This window comes from Psittacula echo, assembly GCF_963264785.1.
Source record: "Psittacula echo genome assembly, chromosome: 16".
Classification (NCBI taxonomy): Eukaryota; Metazoa; Chordata; class Aves; order Psittaciformes; family Psittacidae; genus Psittacula; species Psittacula echo.
In genome coordinates this window covers 2,844,202-2,871,709 of record NC_137752.1, presented here as the reverse complement: position 1 = coordinate 2,871,709, position 27,508 = coordinate 2,844,202, and the positions used below count along the sequence as shown (strand labels likewise).

Below are 27,508 nucleotides of genomic sequence, written 5' to 3'. Positions count from 1 at the left end.
TTACTGTCTATATTCAGTGTGGCTGTTATAGCCGCTTGCTATTTCGGGTTATAGACTGTTCATGAAGCACTGAAATGTCTGAGAGATATATATACACACATACATATATATATATCTCCACAAGAAAATTGTGCGAGTTGTGGAACTATGCCAGGAATAAACCACCTTCAGAGCTTCAGCAAGGAATTAATTGGTAGCCCTAAGACAAATTATGAAAATCTTAAAAATAATCTAAATTGCATACAATGCTGATTGACAGAAGCGATTGAGTAGTATGTGGCAGTATCATGGATTATAAGATGTGGTCTTTCAAAATGTGTTTTTTAAGGCATATAAAAGTGACTTAGAACTTTAATAATATTTTTCAGGTAAGTAGGCATAAAACTTAAAAATTAGGAAGAATTTCTCAGCAAATTTCCTTAACTTCACCATTTTCTTGAATGAAATTTAGGGACGCTGTAGAAAGGGACCTGTGTGCTGATGTTTCCTGTAGTCCATCATGCAAGATGTGGAAAAGATGTCTTGGATTATAGACTGCCTTGGAGTTTCCTTGGCATATGTCGTACATTGTGTGAGTCTGTACTGGTGTCTCTGAAGAACAAAAAAATATAATACAACTTTTCAGGAGCATTTGATACTTTCTGTCCTAACGCATTTCATATTGCATGTGTGATCTGAGAATCCAGCTTTGAAACCCATGACAAAGAAGTCATGCTGGTAGTTGGTAACAAACGTTCTGTCATTTTTACTTAGCTGAGCAACTGCTATTACTGCTGTTACTAATACCAAGCAATACATTTAGATTGCTTTTGACAATACTGCAATAATAAATACTTGCTCTTCTTTTTAGCACTCTTACTTTACTGTGCCTGACACCAGAGAGCTTCCAAGTATACCTGAAAATGTGAGTACTCCAGAGGACCATGTGCTTTGCCTTTTCTGTTTAATGTCAGCAGCAAAAGAGATAACATTTATTACCTCTCTTTGGCCAAGAGATTGCTAGATGTTGAAGTGAACTTGCATGTTTCAGCACGCCTCAGATTTCTAGCTGGATGATAGGTCTGTGGGAAGACAATGTGGCATTTTCTTCTCTTAAATACTCTTTACTATGCTCCTGCTCTGTCTCTTAGCCAAATTTTTATGCATCTCATCTCTGTTTCCTTTCTCAAATATTTTGCTGCCTGCCTTAGCACCATATACCTCAATTCATGGCATGAAAGAAAGAAAGAAAAGGGAATGATTAAGAGATTTCGTCTCATTTGTGGATGATATGTATAGCAGATTACATTTGGGGCTTTTTGTTTCTGTGTTATAACATTGTTGCTAGCTCTTTTTGTGTTGTAGACTTTCATACTGACATGTTTCCTGTCAGCAAATTTAATAGATGCGCTCTTTCTTCTCAGGTACTTCATTTTGTAGAAATATGATACATTAGGAGTAATTCAAGAGTCAAATCCTGTCCTAATCCACACATGAAATTAATTGTTTATAGGGTTTATATTTTATGTTCATCTCTTTTATGCTAATCTGCTCAAACTTTAACAATTTTTATTTGATAAGCCTCAAATCACCTGGAGAGCAAGGAAGGAAGCTTATTTCCGTTTTATGGGCTGGTGAATTGGAAGGCAGAGAGTAATGAGCTAGTAATGGTAAGAAACCAGTGGCAGGGATTAAAAGTAGATTGTCTGCCTTGGTCCTGCTTTAACTGATATGGAACAGCTTAATAACACAGTACGTAGTAAAGGCTTCAGGAAGTATAGCTGTATTTATGCTCTGTTGGTTATGTCTGCTGGTGATGTTCGCTTTATATTTGAAGGTATGAGTCAGCTTCCCAAAACATTTGAGCAGGAGACATGATGAATGTTCATGAATCAAAGGCTGTTATAAAAGCAGAAGCCTTGGGCCAGAAGGAGTTGGAAACCCTTTGAAAGCTGAACGCTCAGCCTTCATGGGTGGGAGGGAGTGCCATGTGACGCTAAAAAGCATCCTCTTTGAATCATTGAGTGGTGCTGATGTGCCTCAGAGGGGCTGTGACTGTTTCCTGGGTATCCTGTGCAGCTGTGTCACTGTCACGGGTGCACTCGGCAGTGTCTGGGGGGAACCAGGGCACCTCTGGGAACAGAAGGGGAAAAACATTTCAGTTAACAAATATATGTGCCCCTGTACTTATATACATGTACACACACATATACCTAAAGTTAAAAAGCTAGGTCTCATTGTAAGAAAGAAAAGTATTAAAAATCAGATCCATTGATCTAACTGTTGCAGTTGACTTCTATGTCTCAGGCATTTTGCGTGCTTATGTTTTTTCTGATGAGTTATGTGTAATTGCTTATATGTATTTTATCTGCCTGTTAATGCAACTTTCATGTAGAATTGGAGCATATTAGGGAATAATACAAGGACATTAAATGAGCATAAATCTTCATGGATTTTAATCAGTTGGCCTCATTTATTCAAAATTCTACATATCTTATCAGTAATTACATTTAAAACCCGTACTAGCAAAAGCTTTAGTAGTGCCAAACTTTGAAGTTGTATGTGATGATTAATGGAGAGCTGCACAGAAGTCTATTTGGAATGTTAACAAACTTCAGTATCTGACTTTGTGTCAGATCAATATGTTTAATGAGTCACAAAAGCATTTAGCATGGACACTTTTGTGTAGCAGCTTAGCATTGACTTTTCCTAAAGATTTAAGTTGCATGAAAGATTTGTATTTAGATTACCAGAGAAGTTACCAGATACCAGGTTTCATATACCAGGGAAGTTACTGGTCTGAAATGATGACATGTTCTTGATGTGATGTTCTGGTGTGTTTTTTGTATCACCGAGTCCTATATTTCCAAATGCCAGGGATAGATACCAGGGTTTCAGATACCAGGGAAGTTACTGGTCTGAAATGATGACATGTTCTTGATATGATGTTCTGGTGTGTTTTTTGTATCACCGAGTCCTATATTTCAAAATGCCTGATTTTTCACTCATCTATTATAACACGTCTTCTGCTACCTGTTTTTCTTATGCCTTTTCCCTTTTATTTCTATATTTACACCGTTTGATAAAGTGTATTGTCATTATTTTGTTCTCCAAAACAACATCATGGCATTATAGAAGTGTTAGCTGCACACCAGATCACCTACCCCATCCTAGATTTTGATTATATGATGTTTGGAAGAACACAAGCTTCTAAATAACATGAGAGATTTCCAAAGGAGAATGGAGAAGAAAACCTGACTCAATTCTGTTGACTTGTTCTAAGAGGGAATTTGCTGAATTCTTCTACATGAAGCTATTCAAGAGCAGACTAAAATAAGTGAGCTATAATCCGTGTTTGGGCTTCACTCTTTGCAAAGAGGGCTCATTGGCTTGTTCTTTCAGTGAGAAATTCTTCATTAGATGTTGAAGAAAAGTACATGATATTTTTTCCTATGTCAAGTCGGTGTGCATGTATGTTTACTGATATTAGCTAGCAGATGATCAAATAGATGACTGATGAATGAACTTTTAAAGGAGCATAAGGGAATTTTGTAGCGCTCTCAGTGAGTTTTGGGAGGAGTGGGGATACCTGTTCCCAATTTTATTTTGAAAATCCCCCTTTTACTCCCCCAGGAACGGCTTAGATCCTGGGAAACAAAATACACAACAATTCTACTGCAAATTGGAACGCTTTCATTTGTATTTATTTAACTCATTCATGGTTTTGTCACTTACGAGACGTATCTTTCAAAATACATGTGTAAGTCCCAATTCCATCTTCAAAGATGACAGCTTTCTTATAAATAAAACTCCGAGCTAACACGTGAGTTTCTTCAGTATCGATACATTACCATACAGCCCACATGCTTCACAGGTGTCACTGGCAAATTTCTGAGAGCAGAGAAGACTAAATCCTTACAAATCTTTCCATTTGAAGGTACATCTCTGTGTCAAAGCCAGTATTTCATCAGACTAAACTTGATGAAAGAATAATTGCAAATGACATCCCTGGGTCTATTTTCCTCTCACTAGTGGATGCTGTTGCCTTACAACCAAGTCCATGCACACACAGATCTGCATCTCCAGGCAGAACATGGGGATTATGTGCTCCTTTGCCATGCCTCTGATCTGAGCGGCACCAAAGAGTGCCTGTGCTATGCGAATTCTTTTAATTCGCACTGTTTGCAGTGATTGTGTCGTCATGCACCAGTGTTTTGGCGTCGTGGAAAGATGGGTGAGAGAGGGAGGAAGAGCCATAGAGAAGACAGCTTATGTTTAGACAAAAATATCATGCTAATCAGCACAGATGGGATGAGAAATACAGAAAAAGTACATGATAGTTTAATAGGTTTTTGGCAAAATATGTTGGCTTCTAATTTCCACCCCCCCCTTTCTTTGAATATACCTGTCTGTGGCTCCAGCTTTCCAGTAACAAAGACTAAAAATGATTGCTTTATATTAACATGTTTGAAGCTAACCACAATGAGCTTAGTTTTTCTCTATCTACACAGTGCTACAAAAGTCTTCCAAATACCATGCTTAATTTTTCTTTAGTTCTTTGTGTTTGGATGGCAAGCTGTGGAACATATTTTTGCACAGTATGAAGCATCTTGGCAGACTTCTCAGGCCAAGTATTGGTGGTTTTAGAGTTATCTTTGGATCTGTCAAAAGTGCTAATAGGCTTTGTTGAGCTTCTTTAAGTTTCTAAATCATATTTGCTTTTTGCTTTTCTGCACTTTTTTATTTAACGATGATTAAGATTGCACTTGAATTCATGACTAATCTAATTTTGCTCTCCCATGTGCTTTTTGTATAAGATTGTCTTTAGCATACAGCAGCCCTTCCATATCTGTAAGAAGCTATTTGGAAATGAATTAATAAGTTCCCTAATTCAGCATTTTGGACATTTATCTTGTCTTCCACCACCTTCCCCTTGTTTGTTTCTTTAATTCTCTGTTTTTAGAAGTGAAAATATCCTCTACACGCAAAACTCCTTTTTTTGTAGCACGTTTTGATCAAGTTACCTACATTGTGGCTTTCTAGTTTTGTTAATAAAGATCTTAGGAGTGCATTCTGCTGTTTATTAGAAAACAGCTTAAATATTTAGTAAATGATAGATTATTCATAACACTGCAGCCTGTGCACAGGGCAGTTACGTTGGTAGTGAGGAATAGATGATGTTGTTGGCTGATGGGGCGATGTGGGGAATGAACTGGCTCTTGTGCAGTTTGCTTGGTTTTATTTCCTGAATTTCAGTTATTTACAGTATTTTTTACATTGGTGCTTTTTAATATTTGGAGCAGCAAAACCATGGAAGGAACCTGTGTTGTCTCTAGGTAGTGTATATGTAACATCTCGGAACTGTTACCGGTTTGTGTCTTGATCTGTCTGTACTTTAAGGGCAGATTGCAAATGTGCTTTGCTTACGATATTCTTCTACTGCTGTTAATTTTCTTTATATAAATGTACTGATCACTAAAGTAAAATTGGGTGTTTGAATCCTGCCTCTTCACCAGAGATGGGCAGCCACGAATTTTGTCTCCTTCCTCATTTCCCCAGCCCCAAGGAAGTGCTTTCTTGTCTTTCAAGGGGAAACCTGTGTCTGGGTGCATGAGGTCAGGAGCTCAGACAACCTGTGTAACTCTTTGTAAATTGCCTCTTAAATGCCCCTATGTATTTCCAGTTATCAGTATTGCTCTAGCATAGACTGAGCTTACATTTGAATCTGTTGTATTAGAATTGTCCTCTTAAGAGAGCTGGGTTTATTGTTGCAGTGTGAAATGAGGGTTTTTTGGTACTTAATCAGTCAACTTTAAAGTGACCATAAAAGTAACAGAACATGTTTTTCTCAGAGAAGTGTCTTATATATTAAGAAGCTGTATGTGAAACATCATCAATTTTATTATGCCAGGACCTAGCTCCCCAAAAGTTAGGGGAAGGGTACTGCAGTTAGAAAGTACTCTGACATAAGGTGGCATAGTGCTTGCTTCTGTTAAGCCATATACTGGATGTAGCATAATAGGAGGATGAAATGTGGTGGGTTTGTTTTTGTTTTTTTTTTGTGAAGGACACTTCTTTTTTAAATTTTTGTAAAAATTCACTTTGTAAAATGAATCAAAAATTATTCTTTCTCTTCCCAGAGAAATCTGACGGAGTACTTTGTGGCAGTTGATGTCAACAACATGCTGCACCTCTATGCCAGTATGCTGTATGAACGCCGCATCCTCATTTGTTGTAGTAAGCTGAGCACTGTGAGTAAAATGCAGAATAATTTCTTCTATTCACAGTTTTTCTTTATAATGACAGTCATATATAAGACATGATTTGATGATCTCCAGGTCCCCCTTCCAGCCTCAGCTATGCAACCTCAACTCAATTCTATGCTTCTATGTGATGATTTTACATAACCTCTGATGGTATCTAATGATTAAATGAAAAATGGTCTTTTGGATGCAGGAATTCTTGGGGGTGTTTAGTACATAAATATACAAACATTTATGCTGAAGTGAAGTCCCTTTGTCATAATTCACTTGTCAGGAAAAAAATGGATAAATCATGAATACTGTCAACTGGATGTTCCAGTGACCTTCTCTGGATGGACTAAAATACATTGACAATTCACATTTTTTCAGTTTTGTCTTATAAGGTGTAGCCTTAATGCTACTTAGGCTCCATCAAGTGTCTGAGAGATGAAAGCTGCTGAATACTCTAGAGTCCTCTCCTCTGAAAATGGCTGGACATCAAAACAAGCACACAGCTTGATCCAGTTCAAAGTTTTGTGTTATGCATTTCAAGGTTTATCCGTCAATAAGATTGTGATTTACTTTATAAAAGAAAATGTTCGGTTTTCATTCTGTTTGCTCTGCAAATGGCTATTGATTGCTTTCCTTTATGAATGACGAGCATAAGATGGTTTAACTAATTTTACTTTCTAGTGCTACGGACTAAGTACTTGAGTGGTCCTTTCTAAAATACAAGCTTCCATTTCCTTTTTGTATGGATTTAACTAGTCTCTTACTGCATGACCATAACCCACTTTATTTTGAGACTAAAACTGCTTCATGGAATTCTAATTACTATAGAAGTCTGAAATTATGTACATGAAGTCATGTATGGATAGTCTGTTGATACAGGGCAGAGAAATGAAAGAGAGTAGGACTTCTACTTAATCTCAGAATAACTATTACAACATTGCTTTGAAAGGTAAGTGAAGCCAAGAGAGTTAGAATAATCTAAGGGACCTGTTAATAATTGTTAGCAGTTTACAATCAATCCCACATTTAACTGAAAGAATGTAAGTATTATTAAGTTTAATAGCACAGAAAACTTGTAAAATCTTAACTTTTCTATCTGCCAGGTGTTCTGTGTCCTCCCTACTAAAGTAAGGGAAAATACATCCACTCCTGATAATGGAATAAAAGGAAAAAGGGAAGTGTTTATTTCAGAAACCTAAAGAATGAAGAGTGAATTATCAGAGAGGGGGAAAGAAGAGAGCGGCCATCCAAAGCATTTCAGAGTTGGTGTGGTTGGTTGGTTTAATCTCTCCCTTTGTGACAGAGCCTGGGAAGAAGAATTACTTACCTGTCACTTTGCCTTCCTTAATGAGCCATTTCACAAGTAGGGTTGTGTTTTCTTCCCTATCTTTGTGCTATTTCTCTTCCTTTTGCCTCTGTCCAAGATAAAAGCATGTCGGGTTCTTCGGTAGGGAGGGGTATTCATACTGTGTTCTTATCTTACAACTTTATATATAAACTGCTCCAAGATTGGAGTGACAGTGTAAGACAGGTTTGAAGTGTTGGGCCGGAGCCAGCGATTCCTTCCCTGCGCGCTCCGCTCTGCATGTTCCAGCAGTAGGAACAAGCTGCATTATTTTATTTCAAACTGTGCTCAGCGGAAGCCAAGACCTTGTAACTGGAAACGTACCAAGCTGAGAATTCTCAAAGTAAAGTGAGGGTGGGGTGGGGCTGAGGGGGATTGGTTTCTTTGTTTATAGCTTTTTAACTAAAAAGTGGAAGGGACCTATTTGTGGTTAATTCCAGTTAACTTGGAGATACGCGGCACACTTCGTACTTAAGGCTTGAAGTTAGTATCAGGTAAGAAAGAAAATGAAATAGTCCTGGATAAGAAAGTCTTTCAGAATAGAATAAATTCTGGGCTATAACACATCATATCGAATTCAAATTTTAATTTGGAATCTCCTTAATGTAGTTAAGTTGAATGAGATGTAGTGGTAACTGAATGAGGCTGTGTTTGTCAGCTGTTTTATAAACCACATGTACTGAACCTGTGGAAGAATTATTGCTCTTTTCTTTCATTTTTTTCTTTTTTTTTTTCCTACAAAAGGAATCTCAGAAGATTTCTCAGGATGTTAAAGCAATTATTCATGTTAAATTTCTTTATGTTTCCTGTGATCTACTCAAGAAAAACCAGATATGAACCAAAATGCCTAAAACCCTTGTGCTTTGCAAAAGAGCACCTGCTGGTGGGAGCATGCTGTTGCAAAAATGAAATGAGCTTTCCTTGTGTCCAGTATTCCCTATTCCATGCGAACCTGCTCCTGCTGCCTTGCTGCAACAAGCTCGCAGAGTCCTTGTTCTACAACAGCCTTACAACTACTGTTGTAAATGTACAAGCTCGTCCTTCCCAAGAGCTCTGTCTCTGCCCTTAAAACTTGCCAGTTAAGTCTGGACCTTCATACACAGCCTTTACAACAGCCCTGCTTTCATGGCTTAATTGTTGTATGGCTCAGTCTTAAGCTTTCTACTTTGTTTTTAGCCCTGAGTAATGCAGAGAAATTATCTTACAAGCATGCCAGAGGTGGTATATGTTTACTAGTACGTGTTGCACATCTGTAGCCGTGTACTGCACCTGTGCATCAGGAGAGAGAAACATGCACTGGAAAGAGGCCTGTTGTAGTTCAACATCATTTTATAACTTTTATATGTGTGCCAAAATCCCACTGATTTCATTTGCTCAAACAAGGCTTTTAGAGTATTAAATATAGAACTACAAAACGTGCATTAGTGAATCAGTGTCTTTCTTGCATAGCTATCTTTTTACATTCTCTAGCAACAGCTGCAGGAAGCTGAGGCAGTGGAACTAATCTTATTTCCAAATGCTGGATTCCTATAGTTTTGACAGTTGGGCATTTCTCAGGCTGCCTTATTATTAAGTGCTTGGTTTCTGTATGGCAATCACTAATCAGGTGAGGTCTCCAGCAAATACGCTATTTCTTTTTTATGAGCCCTTATCTTGGCAGAGTTGAAGGACAGTGCTGGTGCTTACTCATGGTAGTATGTTATTTGAATTCATGCCAGATAGCAAGGTGGGAGTACATCTCAAAAATAAGTGACAGGTTCTGCTCAGATGTCTGCAGTGTTGAGCATTATGTCTGTTTAATCTTTTCTTGCTGAGTTTTAAAACCAGTGGGGCTTGGAAGAGGCCTCCTTGGATTAGCGAGTTCAGTCCTCTACAGCAGCAACCACGTTAGATAATAATGCCAGGAAATAATCCATTTGATCCCGACAGAGCAATTTTAAAGTAAGAATTAAATTTACAAATGGTATTTTTTCCTTCTTTTTTTGATTTGGAGAACAGAAACAGCAAATATAAATGATTTAGGGATATAGAGGAAAAACTACAGTGGGAAAGCAGGCCCTTTTTTCTGCTGCATATTTTGGAGCTAGGCTCTGGCTTTCATCTAATCTGTGAGAGAGGAACATCTGCTCCAGCAAGAATAATATAACGCTAACTTGAAATATAATGGGATAGGGATAAATCTTTAGTCTTTCATGAGTCAAAAATACAGAATAAATTCAGGATTTCTTAGCTTCTAACTTTTGTTTTAATTAGTTTCCCAACATATTAAAATTTCCATCCCCTATGGACCATAAAATAATGTTCACCTGCTAATAAAGACCTTTCTGATTGAGAAAGTCTGAACAGGTACTTGTTCAGATACTTGCTGTATCTCGCCATGGTTCTCATCACGCTGCAGAGGAGCTCAGTAATCCTCCCCCAAATAATCCCCATTCCTTGGTGCATTCTCATTGCTTATCCAGATCTGTATTGTTCAGAGGCTTAAAAGTAACACATATAATACGTGCCTGTCTTCCCTCCTCTTGCCTCATGACCTGCATTTTAAGCTGAAAACCAGGTTCTGTTACTTACAGAAACTACACTGGAATTACATAAAGACTTTGGCATTGAACATAAGCCAAACCGCGTTCAGGGTTGTAGCTGATTTTCCCTGAAGAGACTGTGTTAGCTCATCTAGACCACTTTCTTACCAGTCGTGGGGTCCTATGATGGGGTATATAACTCACTGGTCTGTCTTAATGGAAATCAATAATAATGAGGATCTTCTGGTTTTTTAAGGTTACACCACATCTAACTGAATTAGAATTAATGTTGCTATTTGTCTTTCTGTTGTCTTTCATCTCACACAACTTCAGGCCACCACCGGACCTCGGTCCTTTAGAATTTGTCTTTTTGGTATTTGTAAGCAGTGTTCTCCCTCCTTTCTTCAGTCCAGACAAGCATTACATGCTTGATTTCATCCTACCTTCAAATAACCGGTAGCCTTTTGCTGGGTATTGTTTTCAAAAGGTGTCTCACAAGCGAAACACGTTTCTGTGCTTGGGCTGGGTATCATTTGAGATTAAAAGACACTCTAAACTGCAGCACACTGTCAGGGTGGATGTGATTGCCTGTCACCTCTTAGTCTTTTCCTTGTATGTGTCTATTTGTATGAGTGTTCTTATTTATTTGTTTTCTCTTTTCCCGTGTGTGTGTGTGTGTGTGTGTGTTTGATACCCTTTTCATGTAGTATTTTGATTATAGCTTTTGCTGAGAGATCCTTATTGAGGATTACCACCTTCTCCATTGTAATATCCTTAGTGAATGTAACAAATATCCTGCTTAGCTTCTGTTCCAAATTATTAATTACAGCTCGAAATAGGATTGAGAGATGCAATTTCCTCCAGTGCTCTGTGAGCATTCTCCCCACGGCTTAACTGACAGACTTGTGGTTGCTGTTTGTGATCTTTTTCATTCAGTACCTGCCAGCATCAGAACTGTTCTGAATGAGTTTTTAACAATATAACTGAGAAATTCAGTGGATCAACTGATTTGGTGAAGGACAATTAGATAAAAATCCCTTTTAAATAATAACACATTAATCTCTGGGTTTGGTGTGATATGTTCTTAAGAAACATATGCCACATTTTTACAGTTTTGTAGTAATCTCAATGCAGTTTTATGTTATTTAATGGACAGTTACTACCAGGATTGGGGGCATTTGCCGTCAGTATTTTTAGCTCCCTTTGTGTTTTCATTTCCACATTTCTGTTTTATAGAACACTGGGTGTTCTTTTCAGGTCTTGGTTGTTGAATGAATCATGTTCTCAGCTGTTTACAAAGTCAGTCCAATGACAACCACCATAAACCAGTCATGCTTCACCCACCAATACTCCTTTTTCATTATTAAGACTGCTGTATATTTTCAATAAAGCATGTTGATATGAAAGCAGAATTGATTTTTTACTGATTTTTCTTCTAACTTTACCTTTCTAAGCTTGGTTTTTGTCTTATTTATGATCCTGTTTTAATATGTGTTTTTCAGTTAACTGCCTGCATTCATGGGTCTGCAGCTATGCTCTACCCGATGTTCTGGCAGCATGTTTACATTCCTGTTCTGCCCCCACATCTATTGGACTACTGTTGGTAAGGCTATATATATATGTATGTATATATATTATATAGATGTATATATATCACTTAAATTCACAGCAGTTTTCACATTTCTATATAGTAAGTCTGAAGTCCTCTTATGATGCAACTGTTACTCTAAAAATATATGGGCATATTAAGGAAGCAGCCAACCTAGTAAGTAACAAAATGTATTTTTATGGCAATATGTAATTGTCTTTCAGTATGTCGAAATACTCTAATATGTGCAGTCACTATGGAACGCTGCAACGCAGATATTGTGTAGTTAAAACTTGTTTTCAGCATATCTGTATTAAATGTTGAAATTTGAATTTAGACTCTTAACAGTAGAGGATACAGTGGAGAAGAAGCGGCCTTGCTTTAGGCTTCTTAGAGCAGTTACACTTCCAAGCCCTGTTAGGGAAATAATGGAGTTGTTGCCTGGACATGCAGAGATGAAACTGGTAAGGCCAAAGCTTGACTGGATTTAAACTGAAGGATGTAGAGGGTAACAAGAGTAGAAGTGAAAGGGAAGCACCAGTCAAACACGGACCTGCTGCTGCGTGGTCACGTAGGCAAGTGATGAAGGAGGGAAGGAAGAGAGAAGGCTGAGTGACTTGGTTCCTTTGTCTCCACTGGCAAGTCTGCTGCTTCCCCACTAGATCTCCACACAGCAGGAACATTGATGTGAATGTTTTGCTTAGTGCACTTTTGGGATGGATTTGGAAACAGAGAAGCAGCCTCCCCCTGCCCCCTGGCATCTTAAACAGTTCTCAGAAAGAAAAAACTAACTTAAACTTACTGTGTCGTTTTAAGTGTGGCTTGGTTGGCTGGTTTTTTAATAACAACCTCCAACCAGTGTGGAAGTTGGCTGGTTTTTTAATAGTGATGGTGTTCTATGTGACGTTTTCTCTGCATTTAAGCAGGATTAAGGCACCAGCCGGGATAAACAGCATTTTTAAGTGAAGTGCTAGGAATGGAAACATGCAGATTTAAAGGAGGCTTGCTCCTCTGCAGATGATTTAAATGTTAAGTATGTGCCTATGTTGAGGATACAGGGAACGGAATCTAAAAACTGTTATCTCCTGTAGAAATGAACCTTCAATTTACTGGGTGAGCAGGAAGCGCAGGCTCTAGTCATTTGCACTGCCAGCAGGTGCCCTTTCTCTGCATAATGGGCTTCGCATGTGTAATTAACACATGAAGGCTGCTGCTGCCAGCTTTTTCTTCAGGTACATGCTGCTAGGAGTTTTCAGGACAACGATGTGGACCACAAGAGGCTTTTACGCTGGGTTTGAAGATTAGGTATTCATCGACTTTCTGACAAAGACACGTTAAAAGAGGCTAAGTCCAGATCCCGCAGTTGGGAGCAGAAGTGTGCAAAAAGCAAACACTTGGGCAGTGTACCCAAGGAAATAAAGACACATGTCATTGAGCTTTACTGAATGAATTCTTTCATGGCATAACACCCTGTCCATATAACGAATGAGCCAGTTAGTGTGTGAGAAGTATGATTTAAAAATGCAGAATTATTAGGCAGATTGTAATTGCATGCTCACAAATACAACGGATTGCCTTAGCCAGCTATGAACTTTAATTGGAGAGGTAGCTACACACACTATAATTGTTTGAATAAGTTAATTTAGCAACAATTTATGTGCCATAAATATATTTCTCAAAATAGAGTCCATCTATTTTGTAACCATGTGAACTTGGAGACGTCATTTTTGCCAGGGAGCACTGAGCAATCAACTCCAAGCTCTCCTCTGTAAGGCAGGATTATTGCAGTGTCTGCCTCTTAAGGAAAATGACCTGAGATAATTTAAAATAGAAGAGTTTAGTTTAATTTTAGTTATCGCCTGGTTATTTCTCTTGCACATGTGACATAAGGATTTTAAAGAGCTGAAATGGAAACAAAACTTAAAGGGGGAATTCTTCAGTTCTTCTGAATACAAAATAGCACATTCATTCAGTTGACTGTGTCCATTTATTGACTGTGCTGTGTGGTGCTTCTGAATCTTCTCCTGCCCTTTTGACAATCACAGAAGGGTGCACAGACTGCATTGCTCGTCACCTTTGAAAGTTTTTGAAACAGGTCTGTTCCACTTGCTAGTATTTGCTTTTAATCGTTTGAGTTGCACTGGAGACTTTTCATACAAAGGAAATGTCTAAGGTCCTGGCTGATCCACTGACAGCTTCGTGGTTGTGAAGTTTGAAATTTGATGTAATTCCTGGGGAGGGAAGGGGGACACAACCACCACTGGATCTTTCCAGAGATACATAAAGGCAGAATAGCTCCGTTTGCACAGAGTGAACAGGTACAGTAACTAACTCTCCTCCCACCACTTAGAATCATAGAATAGTTAGGGTTGGAAAGGACCTTAAGATCATCTAGTTCCAACCCCCCTGCCATGGGCAGGGACACCTCACACTAAACCATGTCACCCAAGGCCTCATCCAACCTGGCCTTGAAAACCGCCAAGGATGGAGCATTCACAGCCTCCCTGGGCAACCCATTCCAGTGCCTCACCACCCTCTCAGTAAAGAATTTCTTCCTTAGATCCAATCTAAACTTCCCCTGTTTAAGTTTTAACCCGTTACCCCTTGTGCTGTGACTACAGTCGCTAATGAATAGTCCCTCCCCAGCATCCTTGTAGGCCCCCTTCAGATACTGGAAGGCTGCTCTGAGGTCTCCACGCAGCCTTCTGTTCTCCAGGCTGAACAGCCCCAACTTTCTCAGCCTGTCTTCATACGGGAGGTGCTCCAGTCCCCTGATCATCCTCATGGCCCTCCTCTGGACTTGTTCCAACAGTTCCATGTCCTTTTTATGTTGAGGACACCAGAACTGCACACAATTGCCCAACATCACGTAAGGAGACATCAGGCTTGGTGAGGAGGGTTCCCTTTAGCTGTCAAGAGAGATGTGCCAAAAGCCTGTATCTTCAAAACATTTGTTCTCAATACACTTGCTCTTTGTACTGAGGAGGCTGAGTCAGTAGTAGTGGTGGAGTACCATGGACATGAATGACTTCAGTCATCTGATCCCTGTCATTTACATTCACTGAGGGCAGGAGTGGATGGGAAGCAAGGGGAAGAGGGCTATCCTTTACTGTTATCTTTTAATTAGGTACCCTTCTTTGGTGTATTTTCAGCCCAGGGAAAGATTTTAGGTGGAGAAGACTGGAAATTGGTAGGAATCCTACCATTAGATCATTAGATTTCACACCTTAAGGCCCAGTTGCTTGTTCCTTTGGATGCAGAACAACAGAGGAAACATGAAGCACTGGTGGTTGGGTTGGGTTTCTGGTTTGTTGGGTTTTTTGGGGGTTTGTTGGTTGTTTTCTTTAAAGTACATGCCAGCAGGTGCCCAAAGTACTGGTTAATGAGATACTGCCACCAAGCATCACCAGCCAAGCACATATGACTACTTAAATTTGGCCAGATCTTGTCCATCTATTTTGTTGTTGGAAGTTTAAACATTTCTTGATGTGAAAGAAACAGCCCATTAATTTTCTTCACTTTTTCTTCCAGTTTGCTTTTCATGTGGCATAAAAACACTCCCACTGTGTCTGTTTTCTTCCTTTTTGCTCTTGGTGTCTGTGTTTAAAATCAACCTGTAAGAAAAGCCTGTCTTTGCTGATTGGTAGCACAGCTTAGTGTGTTCTCTAAGTCCCAGAGCATTGTCACGCAGGTTATTCTGTGAGCTTTTACCAGAAGTAACAGTATATTTTCTAGGGTGATTAAACCAGGCTTTTATATTAGATGGACTGCTTAGCAGCCAGCATTAATATATTCTGAGAGCCACCTTCTTAAAGCACCCTGGCACAGCTGCTGAACAAATGCTTCTATTGGTGCGGGTTTCCCTTTCTCCAGGAGTTTTTTTAACTCCCTTTCTCCCGTTTTCTAAATCTGCGTATAGTTCAATATGCTGCTGTCAGTAGGTGGAGGGGGTAACCGGAGGGCGAGTACTCCTGCTGCTCGGGAAACAATGATTCCTTCCTCAGGAGCCTCTCGGTCGGCATTTCGATTTAGCCTGGTACATCTGTGTACTCACTAAAAGCTCTTGTAGTTGCTCTTCTGGTTTCTTAGCTGTATGTTTTCTGCATCATTCCAGTTTATGCAGTCAAGTTCCTAATTTGCATCAATTACCCAATATATTTTGGATTGAATTCTGTTGCATTTCAGAGAGTAATCTTGGAAGAGAAATCAGGAGACTGCCTTAGAGAGTAAAGTACTACCAGTGTGAGAGAGTGATGGATTAAGTCAGTATTTGTATATCAAGACATGAACTTGGTAAATGTGATCAAATCAATTTTCCAGGAACAGTGAAGCAAAATGCTGCAAATCCCTGTGTAGCTGTAAACTATGAACCTTTTTGAGATCCTTGGGTTTTACATTACTTGTCCTGGTGAATTGCAGTATTTTTTAAGGGTGGGTTTTTTTCACTTAAGAGGAAATGTCCCTCTATTTCACCTGCTTCTCTTCCAATTAGTAGTTGCCCACCTCTTGGGAGCATAATTAAGAGGTCTCTAGTTAGCCTAAGGAAAGGAATTAAAGAAATTGTAAAAATGCAGCTGTAATAAATGGGCAATATATAGCCATTAAGTCCACAATATCCATATTCATGCTTATGCATTGCTACTTTAATGATTTGATGTTTACCTATATAACTCATTTGATTATAAATAATGCTGATTGCATTGGGAACCTGTGTAGCACAAGAGGAGTAATAACCTTTCTCTTTGTTCCAGAGGACTTGGGCAGGCATTTTGTTCAAGCACTAAATACACACAGTAGAAATTGATACTTCTTTATTTTGCACTTCATGGCTATTGGCTGCCCTCAAACAACTTTGAGTAATTAGTACTTGTGGTTGTAAGAAGCCCCGAGACTGATGAAGTGTCAAGCAGTAGGTAAAGACTGGTCTGAAGGGCAGTCTTTAATCTGCCGTGGGTCCCAGAGGATTAAAGGTTGTGCAGAGTGTTCCTCCCGTTTATACAAGCAATGTGTCTTACTGAAGTTCACTTGAAAGTCTTGGAAATACACATCTCACCTGATAAAATATTAAAAACTGCTTGAGTGTTTCATGTCTCAGGACCTGAACAGCAGTTAGGAAGAGCTGTGATGTTGTGCTCTGAATGGGAAGAGGAGGCACACACCGTTCCCTTGTACCAAGGATGCCTGAGTATTTAACCAATGGCATATGATCAACACATGATAAAAAAAAAAGGGTGATAAAAGCAATTTATGAACCCTGAAATAAATCTTCAACATTTGCTTTTAGGTGTGTTTCCTTTTCAGTCATCTTGGTGAGTGATGACAAAAGAATATAACCTCTCTGGTAGATCTGATTGGGAATATAGATGCTCTTTACCAGAATTTTATTTTATTGAGGTTATTTATGATGGTTGCTTAGTTAAACTTTTGGGAGCATAAGGAGCTATCATGGTGAATTGTCCTTAAAAACCTCTTCATAAGCACAAATATTTGCAAAGCTAACACATTGTACTTTAACAAGTTACTGCTTCAAAGTTTCCTTTTTCATATCCTCAGCAAAACCGGAGCAATTTTTCCTATCAGTGGGCATGCTAAAACCTCTCTTTGTAGTTGTGTAGTATCAAGTTGTTGCTCGTTCTGTCTCCTGTCTGTCCAGGTGTACAGCCCATTAAGCACTGGAGGACTGGAGTCCTTGGATATTTAGTAATACATGTTTGAAGAAATAACAGATTTCAGAATGCTTTTAGAAGTCCAGTTACTGTAGCCTTTATGCAGTCCCTTTAGTAGTTTTATGGGCTGTATTGCCTTTATTTGTAATGCTTGTCACTGGAAAACTGAAAAGATTATTCGTTGCATCCAAAGCTGATCCATGTACCTTAAACCATGTCTTCCCTGTAACTCTTACTAAGGGTGCATGACTTTAAGGATTCAGACGTTCTTACTGGTCTTTGTTGATAACCTGGAGGACTGAAAGATGCACATGATACAGTTAATTAACTTTTCCATGTTCAGGTTTTCCTATGCTTGGTGACAGACTCTACTTTTGGGTACGTTAATAAATGGCTGGTTTTCTGGAATACTGCACTGTTGCTGCTTCCTTTCATTACATTAGCCAAGGTTCCACTAGATGAGACATTTGCAGTCTTAAGACTTCCTGCTGAGGTTCAGACTTTGTATGTTTGAGATTGAAGCTGTCGTGTTCATGAAACTACTTAATTGGAAACACATTCATGGCTGTGTACACTGGAAGAGTCTTGAGCACACAGCCAGGCACATGGGGAAGTCGAGCATTTGTGCAGCTGGCAGCTGACCCAGTGGTTTATACTTTGAATATAAAATTACTGGGTATTTCCTTGCTCCTGCAATGTGGCCACTGGAAACGATGAGATGCGGGTGAAAGAAATAGCATTTGTCACAAATGAAACATGCAAAATGACAAATAGAACTACCCATCAGTGTGCAGCGATCCATATGTAGCAAGTGTGTATCATGTTGTATGGAAAAATTTCTAAGAACTTGGATGTATGTTCTCATCTGTGAAATTCCTGGGGAAGCAGAGCCTTCGGGATGTCTACTAAGTTAGTTTGTGATGTCCTCTCTGGGCTGTCATATGGTGCTGTCTTGGGTGAAGCTGGGGCAGGGACATTCTCGCTCAGTTCAGTGAGTTGTGATGTAATACACGGCAGTGCAGGATTCCACAAGTGAACTTGTGTGGCGCTTTTATACGAGATTTGTTTAATGTCTTCGAAAAGTGTTTTCATGTGCAATGTCTAACACAGAGGCTGTTTCCATCTCTTGGTACAGCATCCAACAGAGTAGCAGTTTTAGGGGGTTTATTAATAAACATGATAAACATTAATATGCCTGTCAGTAAATATAGTTTTAAAAGGTATTTCTCATGAAAACGAGAAGCAGTGATTTTTGCTGGTCTGGTGCCTTTCAGTTAGTTTTTTTCAGCAGTGTACTTCTCTTACTGAGCAGTAGGTACCAGTTTCTAAAAGCAATATGGAAGATATTTTAATCCAAGGCAGTACAGTGACATTTCTCTCTTTTTTTCTTTTTTTTTAAATCTGAAATTGAAAATGAGCTCTTTGAGCTGCTGTATCCAAACCAAAATGAGGCTATTTTAAAAGTTGTGTCTGTCTGTGTGCTTTCCGTTTAACAGGCAGTATATGCCATATTTGCAATTAGCAGCTTTGGCATCCTCTTTGATGTGTTCTAATAAGCAGTGCAAATATAAGCTTTCCCTGATTAGTTGAGTGGGAGTCCTGTAATAGGCTTAATATTAGAAATACTGTATACACAAAGATACAACTTCCATTCAGTGTTCTTCTCGTGTTATAGAGCCCATGTTGGTGTTTGCTAACATCATGGAAGGAAAAATAGAAAAGATCAATCTTTCTCTTAAATGTTAGTGTGCTGTTTGAGAGCAGTGGTATCACACCTGTGTCTGAAGCTACAAATTTGGCCAAAGAGTCTCTTGGTGTATTTAAGGTTTGTGTTCTGGAGGATCTGATGGTATTGGTGTATATCCCAGGAGCTCTGGAGTTCATCAGAATCTTCAACACTATTTTTTGTATTTTTCTTTCATAAATGCAAACATTTTAAGACTTATACTTAAAGATAAACTATTTTAAATGTGTCCATATGGAAAGGATTTAAAACCTGTGGTATGGGGGCAATACATGTTTAATGTATTAGATTAACCACTTAACACTACAATAGGATGGGTTTGTCTAAAGAATACTCTTAGAAAAAGTCTGGGTATTTTTATTTTTAAAGTTGTATTAACACATTTTGTTTGTTTTTTTAAGAAAAGACACAGCATTATAGATCCTTTACCAGCTCTCCTTAGGTACCTGTCTTACCTGAATCACTTACAAATTGTGATGTCAAGAAAAATGCCAGTCTTACAGTGGTGAGAGGATATTGCATAGTAAAAAAAGTTATTGAAATATGGAATAAAATTTTGTTCACACGTGGTTTCATTATATAGATATTATTATTTTAAGCAAAAGCTAATCCAGTATCCCAGTATTTTCCTGTAGCTAATTTTATAAGTCAGATGTGTTAATCCAGTGTTATGAGAAAGTAAAGCTGGATTTCTTTCCTCTTTGCAGTGCCCCAATGCCCTACCTCATTGGAATACATTTAAGTTTGATGGAGGTAAGTCTTTCTCACCATTTCTGAAACTTTTTCTGTTTTATGATTTAGAGCCAGCAATTATACATTCATTCATATGCTTAAAAATGAAATAGTCCTGTTAATTTGAGAGTATTGAGAGAACCGAAGTTAAGCATGGTAGTGTTAAATCTCAGGGGCGTTTGATACCTGGTATTCTTTGGGCATACTTTGTTTTCAGTTCTGCAGTTGGTGACAAGCTCCTGTTGTGTTCCCCTCTCCATCCTGTTGCTTCACTTAAGCAGTTTCCTGCCTTAGTTTGACTCTATTCACAAAGGCAAAGTCGATATTAAACCAAAATGTTGACAGTTACAGTTCTCTTTTAGGCTTTTGCAGACAGATTGTAATTTTTTTAATGTTCAGAAGATCTGAAAAGAAGGAACTTGCTGTTAATGTTAACACAAAGCTGGCAGCAAACCAGCCCTCACAGAAAGCTTCACATATAAACAATTCAGAGTAATTCATGTGACTTTTTAAAAAGTCTAAAAGTGGAAATAGCACATTTGCGTTTGCTTCCAGTACTGGTGAAACAGTTGATGGTTTTCCTCAAAAGTATCTGGAGGACAACATAAGCTATTAATTTAGTTCCCTGTGAAAATCAGAGTCCTTATTAATCGTGCCCCTTTACACAGGAAGCCTGAACAACATGTATGCTCTGTGTGGGAAGAGGCATTCCTGCTCACAAAGCCCTGCCTCTGTGTAGGCTCTTAAATTAGCCACACTGTTGAACTGGTGGGAGTTGCAAATGCCCTTGAAACTTAATTGACTTGTGTCCCTGGTTTAGATGCCCGTGTTTGGAAATTTAGGCGTAGTGTTTAGGATACGTAACAACGCGCCCAACCGAGTTTTACATCACATGAAGTAATGCATGTTACTAGAATATTTGTACTTGTATTCTCCACCAAAATGTGTCATTTCTCTGGAAATACTGATCGAACATATTCGTTCACCGGGGTGTGTGTATGTAATAATGATCCTCTATGTCTTTGTGTGTTAAAACTGGGACTAGCATGCTGTCACTTCCCCCTTTTTCCAGCACTAATGTGAAGTAATTTTAGAAGTTGCTTTTTTTTGTGAGGAACTCGATGGAATATGCAGGACCTCTTTTTCCTTATTTTTTTTTTCCTTACTATCCTGGGTACAGATGACTTTTTATGCCCTTTATATTGCTAAATAAAGTACAGAATTGCAGTACAATGTGGTAGTGAATAAGCAATTATTTTAAAAGTCAACATGTACGTTTGTTTGCACATCATATGCTTATGTTAGAGGGATTTCTGATAATTACCCTTCAATGCGGCATAGACAGCACCGAAGTAATGTCTAGGAAGAAATAGTCTAGCATATGTTTTTCAAATTAATGAGGAAGCTTTCGGCCCCATGTCTGTGCCAGGTAATGGTTGCATGTGTATTGTAGTATCTATAAAAGAGAAGGAAGAGACCTGGTAGAAGATGGGCTCGTATCTCAATGCAGATACTTGTCAGCTCTCACAAGTAATTTTGCTCACAAAGAGCTACGTGGTGAGCCTGGCAATGGGTATAGAAAAATCAAATTCATAATTACACCTTGGAGTTGCTTTGTGTGATGTCCCGCTCCTGCCTTGCTACATAAACCCATTACCTCTCCCTTTGTCTCCGTGTTTCAGATTGCAGGGCTCTGCAGGCCTCCAAACTCCATCTGTAAAAACTCAAAAAAAGGAGTTCTTGAAGAAGCCAATTTTTATCCATTTTAGTCACTTGTGAAAAAATCTGTTTAGTACTAAATCCAGTATGGCTTTTGAATAGCCCGAGATTCTGGAACACAGGCGCACTTTGGCAAAGTACTGTGATTCAAAGTGCCTTCTGAAATAAATTAAATAAATAAAACAAACTGGCTTCTCTCCTCCCTCTGCTCTTATGGATAGATTGAATAATTCCAGATAGAAATGAATCTTCCCACTAGCACTGCTTTTCCCCTTGAAAGATAAAAACACAGAGGCTCTTGGATCTGTTGTACGATTTCTCTGTGCTTTGGGCAAAGGAAAGGTGATGGGTCAGATGTACTAGTCAATTTCTAGTTTACCTCTTTGCCTGTTTAGGATGCTGAAAGCTTTCCCCTTTGTCTTTTTCTTCATGTGTATGTATCAAATTGCGTGGTTTATTTGTTAGAATAACAAATTAGTAGCAACAGCAATTTTTTCCTCATGATCTAGCAGTTGTGTATTTTTTCAAACACAATGTACTAATTTTTCCATATCAAAGTAACTTTTCCAGGCACAACTAAAAATTACTGCCAGCCTCGAAGTATTAATTTTTCTTTAAATGCTGAAATCTCAGCAAATACATCTCTAAAAGTGTTTTGTTGATCCACGTGTTCTAGTTTCAGGATGAGGGATTAATTCCCCAGTCCGCTATTGAAGTTCAGACAGGTGGACTCTTTATCTGCTGGAGGGCCCCACGGGGGCGATTGCAGTTATATATAGGCTGAGGGTTCTGCTCCAGCAGCTCCGATTGCAGAATTTGTCATTGTTGCATAAATGTTAGTGGAAGCCTAAGCTTGTGTGGAGCAAGCTGTGGGGAGGGTGGATTTGGGATGAAGGAAGAAATAGTTTTCTGGCTTTGGTGGTGTTTCTGTGGGGTTTTGCTCTCCCTACTTTGGAACACGTCCTCTGGAAGAAACACAGGAGCAATGTTAATGGTTTTAAACTAAATACACGCTATCCCTCACCTCAAAAGGTTTTCTTCCAAACCATTTTGTATCTTAAAGTTACTTTGCAGTTTCCCATGTTACACAGGGTCTCTGTACAAGGAGCTGTTATTTTAATGGAAAATGACAAATTTTTCTTATGATTAAAATATCAAGCATATCCATTGACTGTTAAATCTAATTTGCTGTGACTGAAATGTTCTCCAGTGAGATAAGATAATCTCCTGTTATAGGTCAGAGGGCTCCAACTGATTTATGAGGGAAAAACTTGGTGGAAAATATAGAGCTGTGTTTTGTGCTCTTATTTTTCAGCTTTTCTATCATCACCTAGTTAGTCATTCTTTATAAGATTTCCATTTAGCAATCCATAAAGTGACTTCAAAGAAGGCTAAAAGTTTATAAGCTGTTGGATAAGCAAGGCTGGAGCTATCACATGAATAATGGAACATGCTTACGGAACTAATTGAATTCATATTAGATGAAGATAAGTACTTAGTACTGATAAATAATGAGATAGGAAAATGAAACTCTATCAAATGAACATGTCCCTTTCATAATCTTGTTTTATTTTCTACCTGCACGCTCTGTGCTGGTTTAGTGTTCAGACTGTTAAATTGACCTGCCTGCTATGAGTGGTGTCAAACTTCGCTGGCAGCCTTTTACATTTTGTCATAGTAAACGATTGTTTCAGCAACTGTTTCTGTAGGAAGGTTATTAGTGTGATGGCGCTGATGGAAGAGGAATGCCCTTGACCTAGTAGACTACCTATTGGAATCTAGGCACATGTGGGTTTGATTAACTGTTGCAGATAGTTCTGTTCAGCTGTCAGACACCGAGTTGCTGGCAGTGTGCTGTTCTGTGCAGGCTTCCAGTCATTCCAGTAACAATAATGCCCACCCTTTCATGGGGCACAAAACCAACCGTCAGAGTTGAAGTTCATGATCAGAAGAGTACTTTTTATGCCTTTTTTTTTTTTTTTTTTTTTAATATTTTTTCATTCCTGTCACTCAAGGGCTTTTTCTGGGACTTCAGGATTTTAATTCTTGCAAGATTATCCAGGATGAATTTGTGTGTGAAACTTCACATTGCATTTGTCAGAATGTTTGCCTGATATTTATTCGTAAGCATAAAGGACAGTTGTGGATATCATAAAGCCTATAGGAGCAGATTTTTTTTCATTTCAACCTGCTATGAGTAAATATGTTAGGAGAAGAAGGTTCAGTAGAATTCATGCTGTGTTTAATATGGTAAGACAGGGCAGCTGATCTCAGTAATGTCGATAGTCTCTTCCTTAGACAGATGAGCAGAAAGCTGTATGCTCCCTCCACTGAACCCACACATATTCTGGAAGCACTTTTGGGCATATTTACCTGGTTTTGTTCAGGTTGGCAGGAGGATGCACTGTTTGTGATCCAGCCTGATAATACACTGGTTACCCTGAGCGAAGTCTGAGATAATGAACTGAGAAACAGGTTACATCAGCTGGGGGTTAGTCCTGACAGTGCCCCGTGGTTTCCCCATGCTGCAGAAGACACCCTGAGAATTCATTGACCACAGGCATCTTCCAGTGGTAGTGTTGTTAATTGTATCTTTTGGTTGGGGTGAGGAGTAGTAATTAGCTTTTTCCATCCATTTATACTTAGTAAATCACTGCCTTTTCTAGCTATACCTTAAGAAGTGTAGCTTTTTCACAGGATTTAAATGAAGGGATTGTATATATGTGTATGCTTAGATCCAGGTCTTAAACTCAATGTAATTTAGTTGCAAATATTATAAATATAGCTGTACATGGTTTCAGAAGTATTGATAGAGTGCATTTAAAATATGATGGAATTGTCTTTTATCCAGTTATTGGGAAAATGAAAATAATACCTGTGTTTCAGTAAGAGATTATATGTGCAGGGAATTTTGAGGGGTAAGTTTTAAGACAGACAAATAACATGGTACCAAGTAGAGTTACCAGTAAACATAGAAGGTTCTTTCTGTTCCGTTGCACAACAGGGTTAGAGCAGCAGTAGTGATGTTTGTCACTCAGTTGGCAACAGCTGCTTGTGATAAGGATCTTGAGAATCACCTGTGCAGGATCAGGGCACTGCACATCAAGGTTGGAACTGGGCGGAAGAGTGGGAGATGCACAGGAGGGGGCCACAGCCCACCTGCTGCGACCGGATCAAAGGGCCAGGGGGTCAGGGGGCACATCCCGCCTAACCAGATTTGTCTGCTGAATAGCCATTTCAGATTGTAAATCTAAGGGTGATTTCATTAAGTCCTTCTGGCTGCTGTTGGGGCATGAAATAATAAAATTTTATATCCGTTGCCTTTCCTGCTTCTGGCAGCCAGATTGACACATTGTTGTCTGCAGTGTTGTGGTGTTTTTCTTAAGAAAATAAAGGGAAACTATTAACCAAGTAGAGACAAGCCATTAAGTAAAGGGATTTTCGACTTGTTGTGAGCCATACTTTCATAAGAATCTCAAATATAATGTACAAAGTAGCTACGAAGAATATTACGCTTTGTTAAGAGTTTTACCTTTCCAAAAGGATTCCTTTTTTCTGTTACCACGTTTTTCAATACCTTGGTCGCATTTGTATCTGGTTATAAAAGCTCACAATCAACTTGGTTTATGTTTTGGCACCAATTTAACCATGAAGTTATGCAAATTGGTTTTGGGAGTAGGAGGGGGGTGTTGTTGGTTTTTAAGTGGACTGTTCAATAAAATTGTTCATCTGAGAGAAGTTTAACTTGGGGCATTTTATGGTAGGAAATGCAAACCTGCCAACTGCAGACAGCGATCATAAAATAACATTTAGTATAAACTGGTGTTAGTATTTTTGATGAATATTGCTTCTAGCATGTGATCCGAGTGAGACAGAGGAGCACCCATTCATGCTCCCATTCAAATGTAGTTTCTCGGTGTTTTTGTGAACTTTCACATAAAACATTTAAATTACTTCAAGTGTTTGGCTGCTTGTGAGCCGGACAGACGCTCTAACTGCTGCTTATTTACTGACCTGGTGTTTAAGGCCCCCTGGAGTTTGTTTGAAAAGTTAAGAGATTTTCACAGCAAAGGTGCCATTTCTGAAATTTAAAGTGCTCTTTTCACCAGGAGATAAGTTCTCTCTGATTAAGTCAGTAATTCTTACTAAGCCATGTTTATAGAGGCCATAAACAATGGGTTCAGTGTGCTTGTTAAACCAGCTTTCCATACCTCTCCACTCTTTTAAAAAGAGACATTTAAAATAAAAGGCAGGTGTAGATGTTAGTTCAATTTGATGGTTTTTAGATGATTAATTATGGCTACAAGTAATTCGGCAAGGATGGTTAAGAAAGGCTTGCAGTAAGTGATATGTGATGCACGTTTTCACTGAATCACTTCTTTTGACTCAAAAATCCCCAGTCTGTAGTAAAATTAGGTAAGGAAACTGTAATGTTCATATTTCCTCCTGTTCTTTGCTTCTTCACATTTCTTTCAGCAAAATATGAACATACTGGATATAGTCCATTCTGTTTAACAGATATCACTTAATTTGTAATATTTTGCTTGATATTCGGGGAGTTGTGAGATATGGAATGTGACTGTATATGGCTTAGTCGCTGTCCCTTTGTGTTTTGAGAAAATTACGAGAACACACACTCTTAACAGTGAAAATGATCTACATGGAGTTGCAATTCATAGACTCCAATGGGATTACTGTGGGAAATGCAGTTGGATGCTGGGAATTTTTACTAAACTTCCAGCAAGAGAGTAAATACTTTTATTTCTCAGTGAGATGGGCTGATAGGTGCTATGTTTGGTGGAAGAACCATGTGATTATTTGACAGAAGCCTTTATAACTATCTGATGATACCTTTGTCAAAGATTACAGTGAAGAGAAAGATGATAAAACCAGGTAAGGATTAAGATTAACTGGTCAGTCTGCATTTGTCTAGGATAAGCCATGGCTGGACCACTGAAAAATATATTTCTTCAAATGCATTGCAAGATAGATGCGAAATCACGTTAGTCTCAAGTGTTTTATTAAATTTGAAGGTTTGTCTCCAGGGAAATCCCCTGTCCTAATACAAATATTTAGAACTTCTAAAGTAATGGTGTCCTCTTCACAGTGTAAATATATAGCACAGCAGATTTTAATGAGCCTTCCTTTCAGTACAATTATTTCTGGGCCGTGTGTGGAGATGATTACACTGATCAGCATTTATAGTCCTTGCACCACAAGAATCATCCTTTTGTACCGGACCCGTGGCAGACAGCCCTTGTCACAAGCCTGTTCTTTGCTACAGAAAAAGATGTTTTGCTGAAAGGAAGGTGCAGATTTGTCATCAAAGTTACAAAAACACCCATTGACAAGTTCAAGCACACGTTTGTTGCTTCTCTGGCAAGAATCAAGAGGAGGTTTTAATTCCTTCTGTCTTGTCCTACTAGTGCTCGATTTTGACAAGCTTCTGGCTTTGGTTAAGTACATTGCAAGGCCTTTTTGTTGGGGCTTTTTAGACTCCTCTGAGTATAAGCGAGATTTTTAATTTTCTGAAACAGGAAGGAGCAAATCAGTTTGTCTGGTGCTTCCGGACTCCTAGAAGGAGCAAGACTCCTGGATTGATTTAGAGTTTATCAGATGCAGCCAACAGAGTGACCTTTGGTTCCTGAAATGTAGAGGAAAGTACCTGGTTTGTCATGCAGTGCTTGTGCTTTTTATATGAGAAGCATTAAATGTAATATTCCTCCATTTAAGTTAAAGACATTTCTCATGGAAGACCTAAAATTAAATGTCTACAAAGTGGTTTTTATAGTTGTTGCCTTCCCCCTCTGCCCCCAAGTACACAGCAGTTTTCTTTATAGACAGAGGACTGAGCCTTGAAAACCAAAGGTAATTATTTAGATGCCTAAGGCTCAACTTTGCCATTGTTTTAGAGCTTTAGTTCCTTTTTTTTAAAGGAAACAATTCCCCCCACCCTGCA

At 38.7% G+C, this 27,508-nt stretch overlaps 1 protein-coding gene across 7 annotated transcripts in view; it reads left to right on the top strand.

Annotated features, from left to right (window-relative positions):
* Positions 1–27,508, top strand: part of DENND1A (DENN domain containing 1A) — a 190,603-nt gene that overhangs the window by 85,118 nt on the left and 77,977 nt on the right. For all 7 annotated transcript variants that reach the window (XM_080630893.1, XM_080630892.1, XM_080630890.1 and 4 more), the window contains 4 exons: positions 851–904; positions 6,120–6,230; positions 11,603–11,703; positions 19,806–19,851. In XM_080630893.1, coding sequence (XP_080487019.1) covers positions 851–904; positions 6,120–6,230; positions 11,603–11,703; positions 19,806–19,851 — 312 coding nt within the window. The remainder of the gene's footprint in view (positions 1–850; positions 905–6,119; positions 6,231–11,602; positions 11,704–19,805; positions 19,852–27,508) is intronic.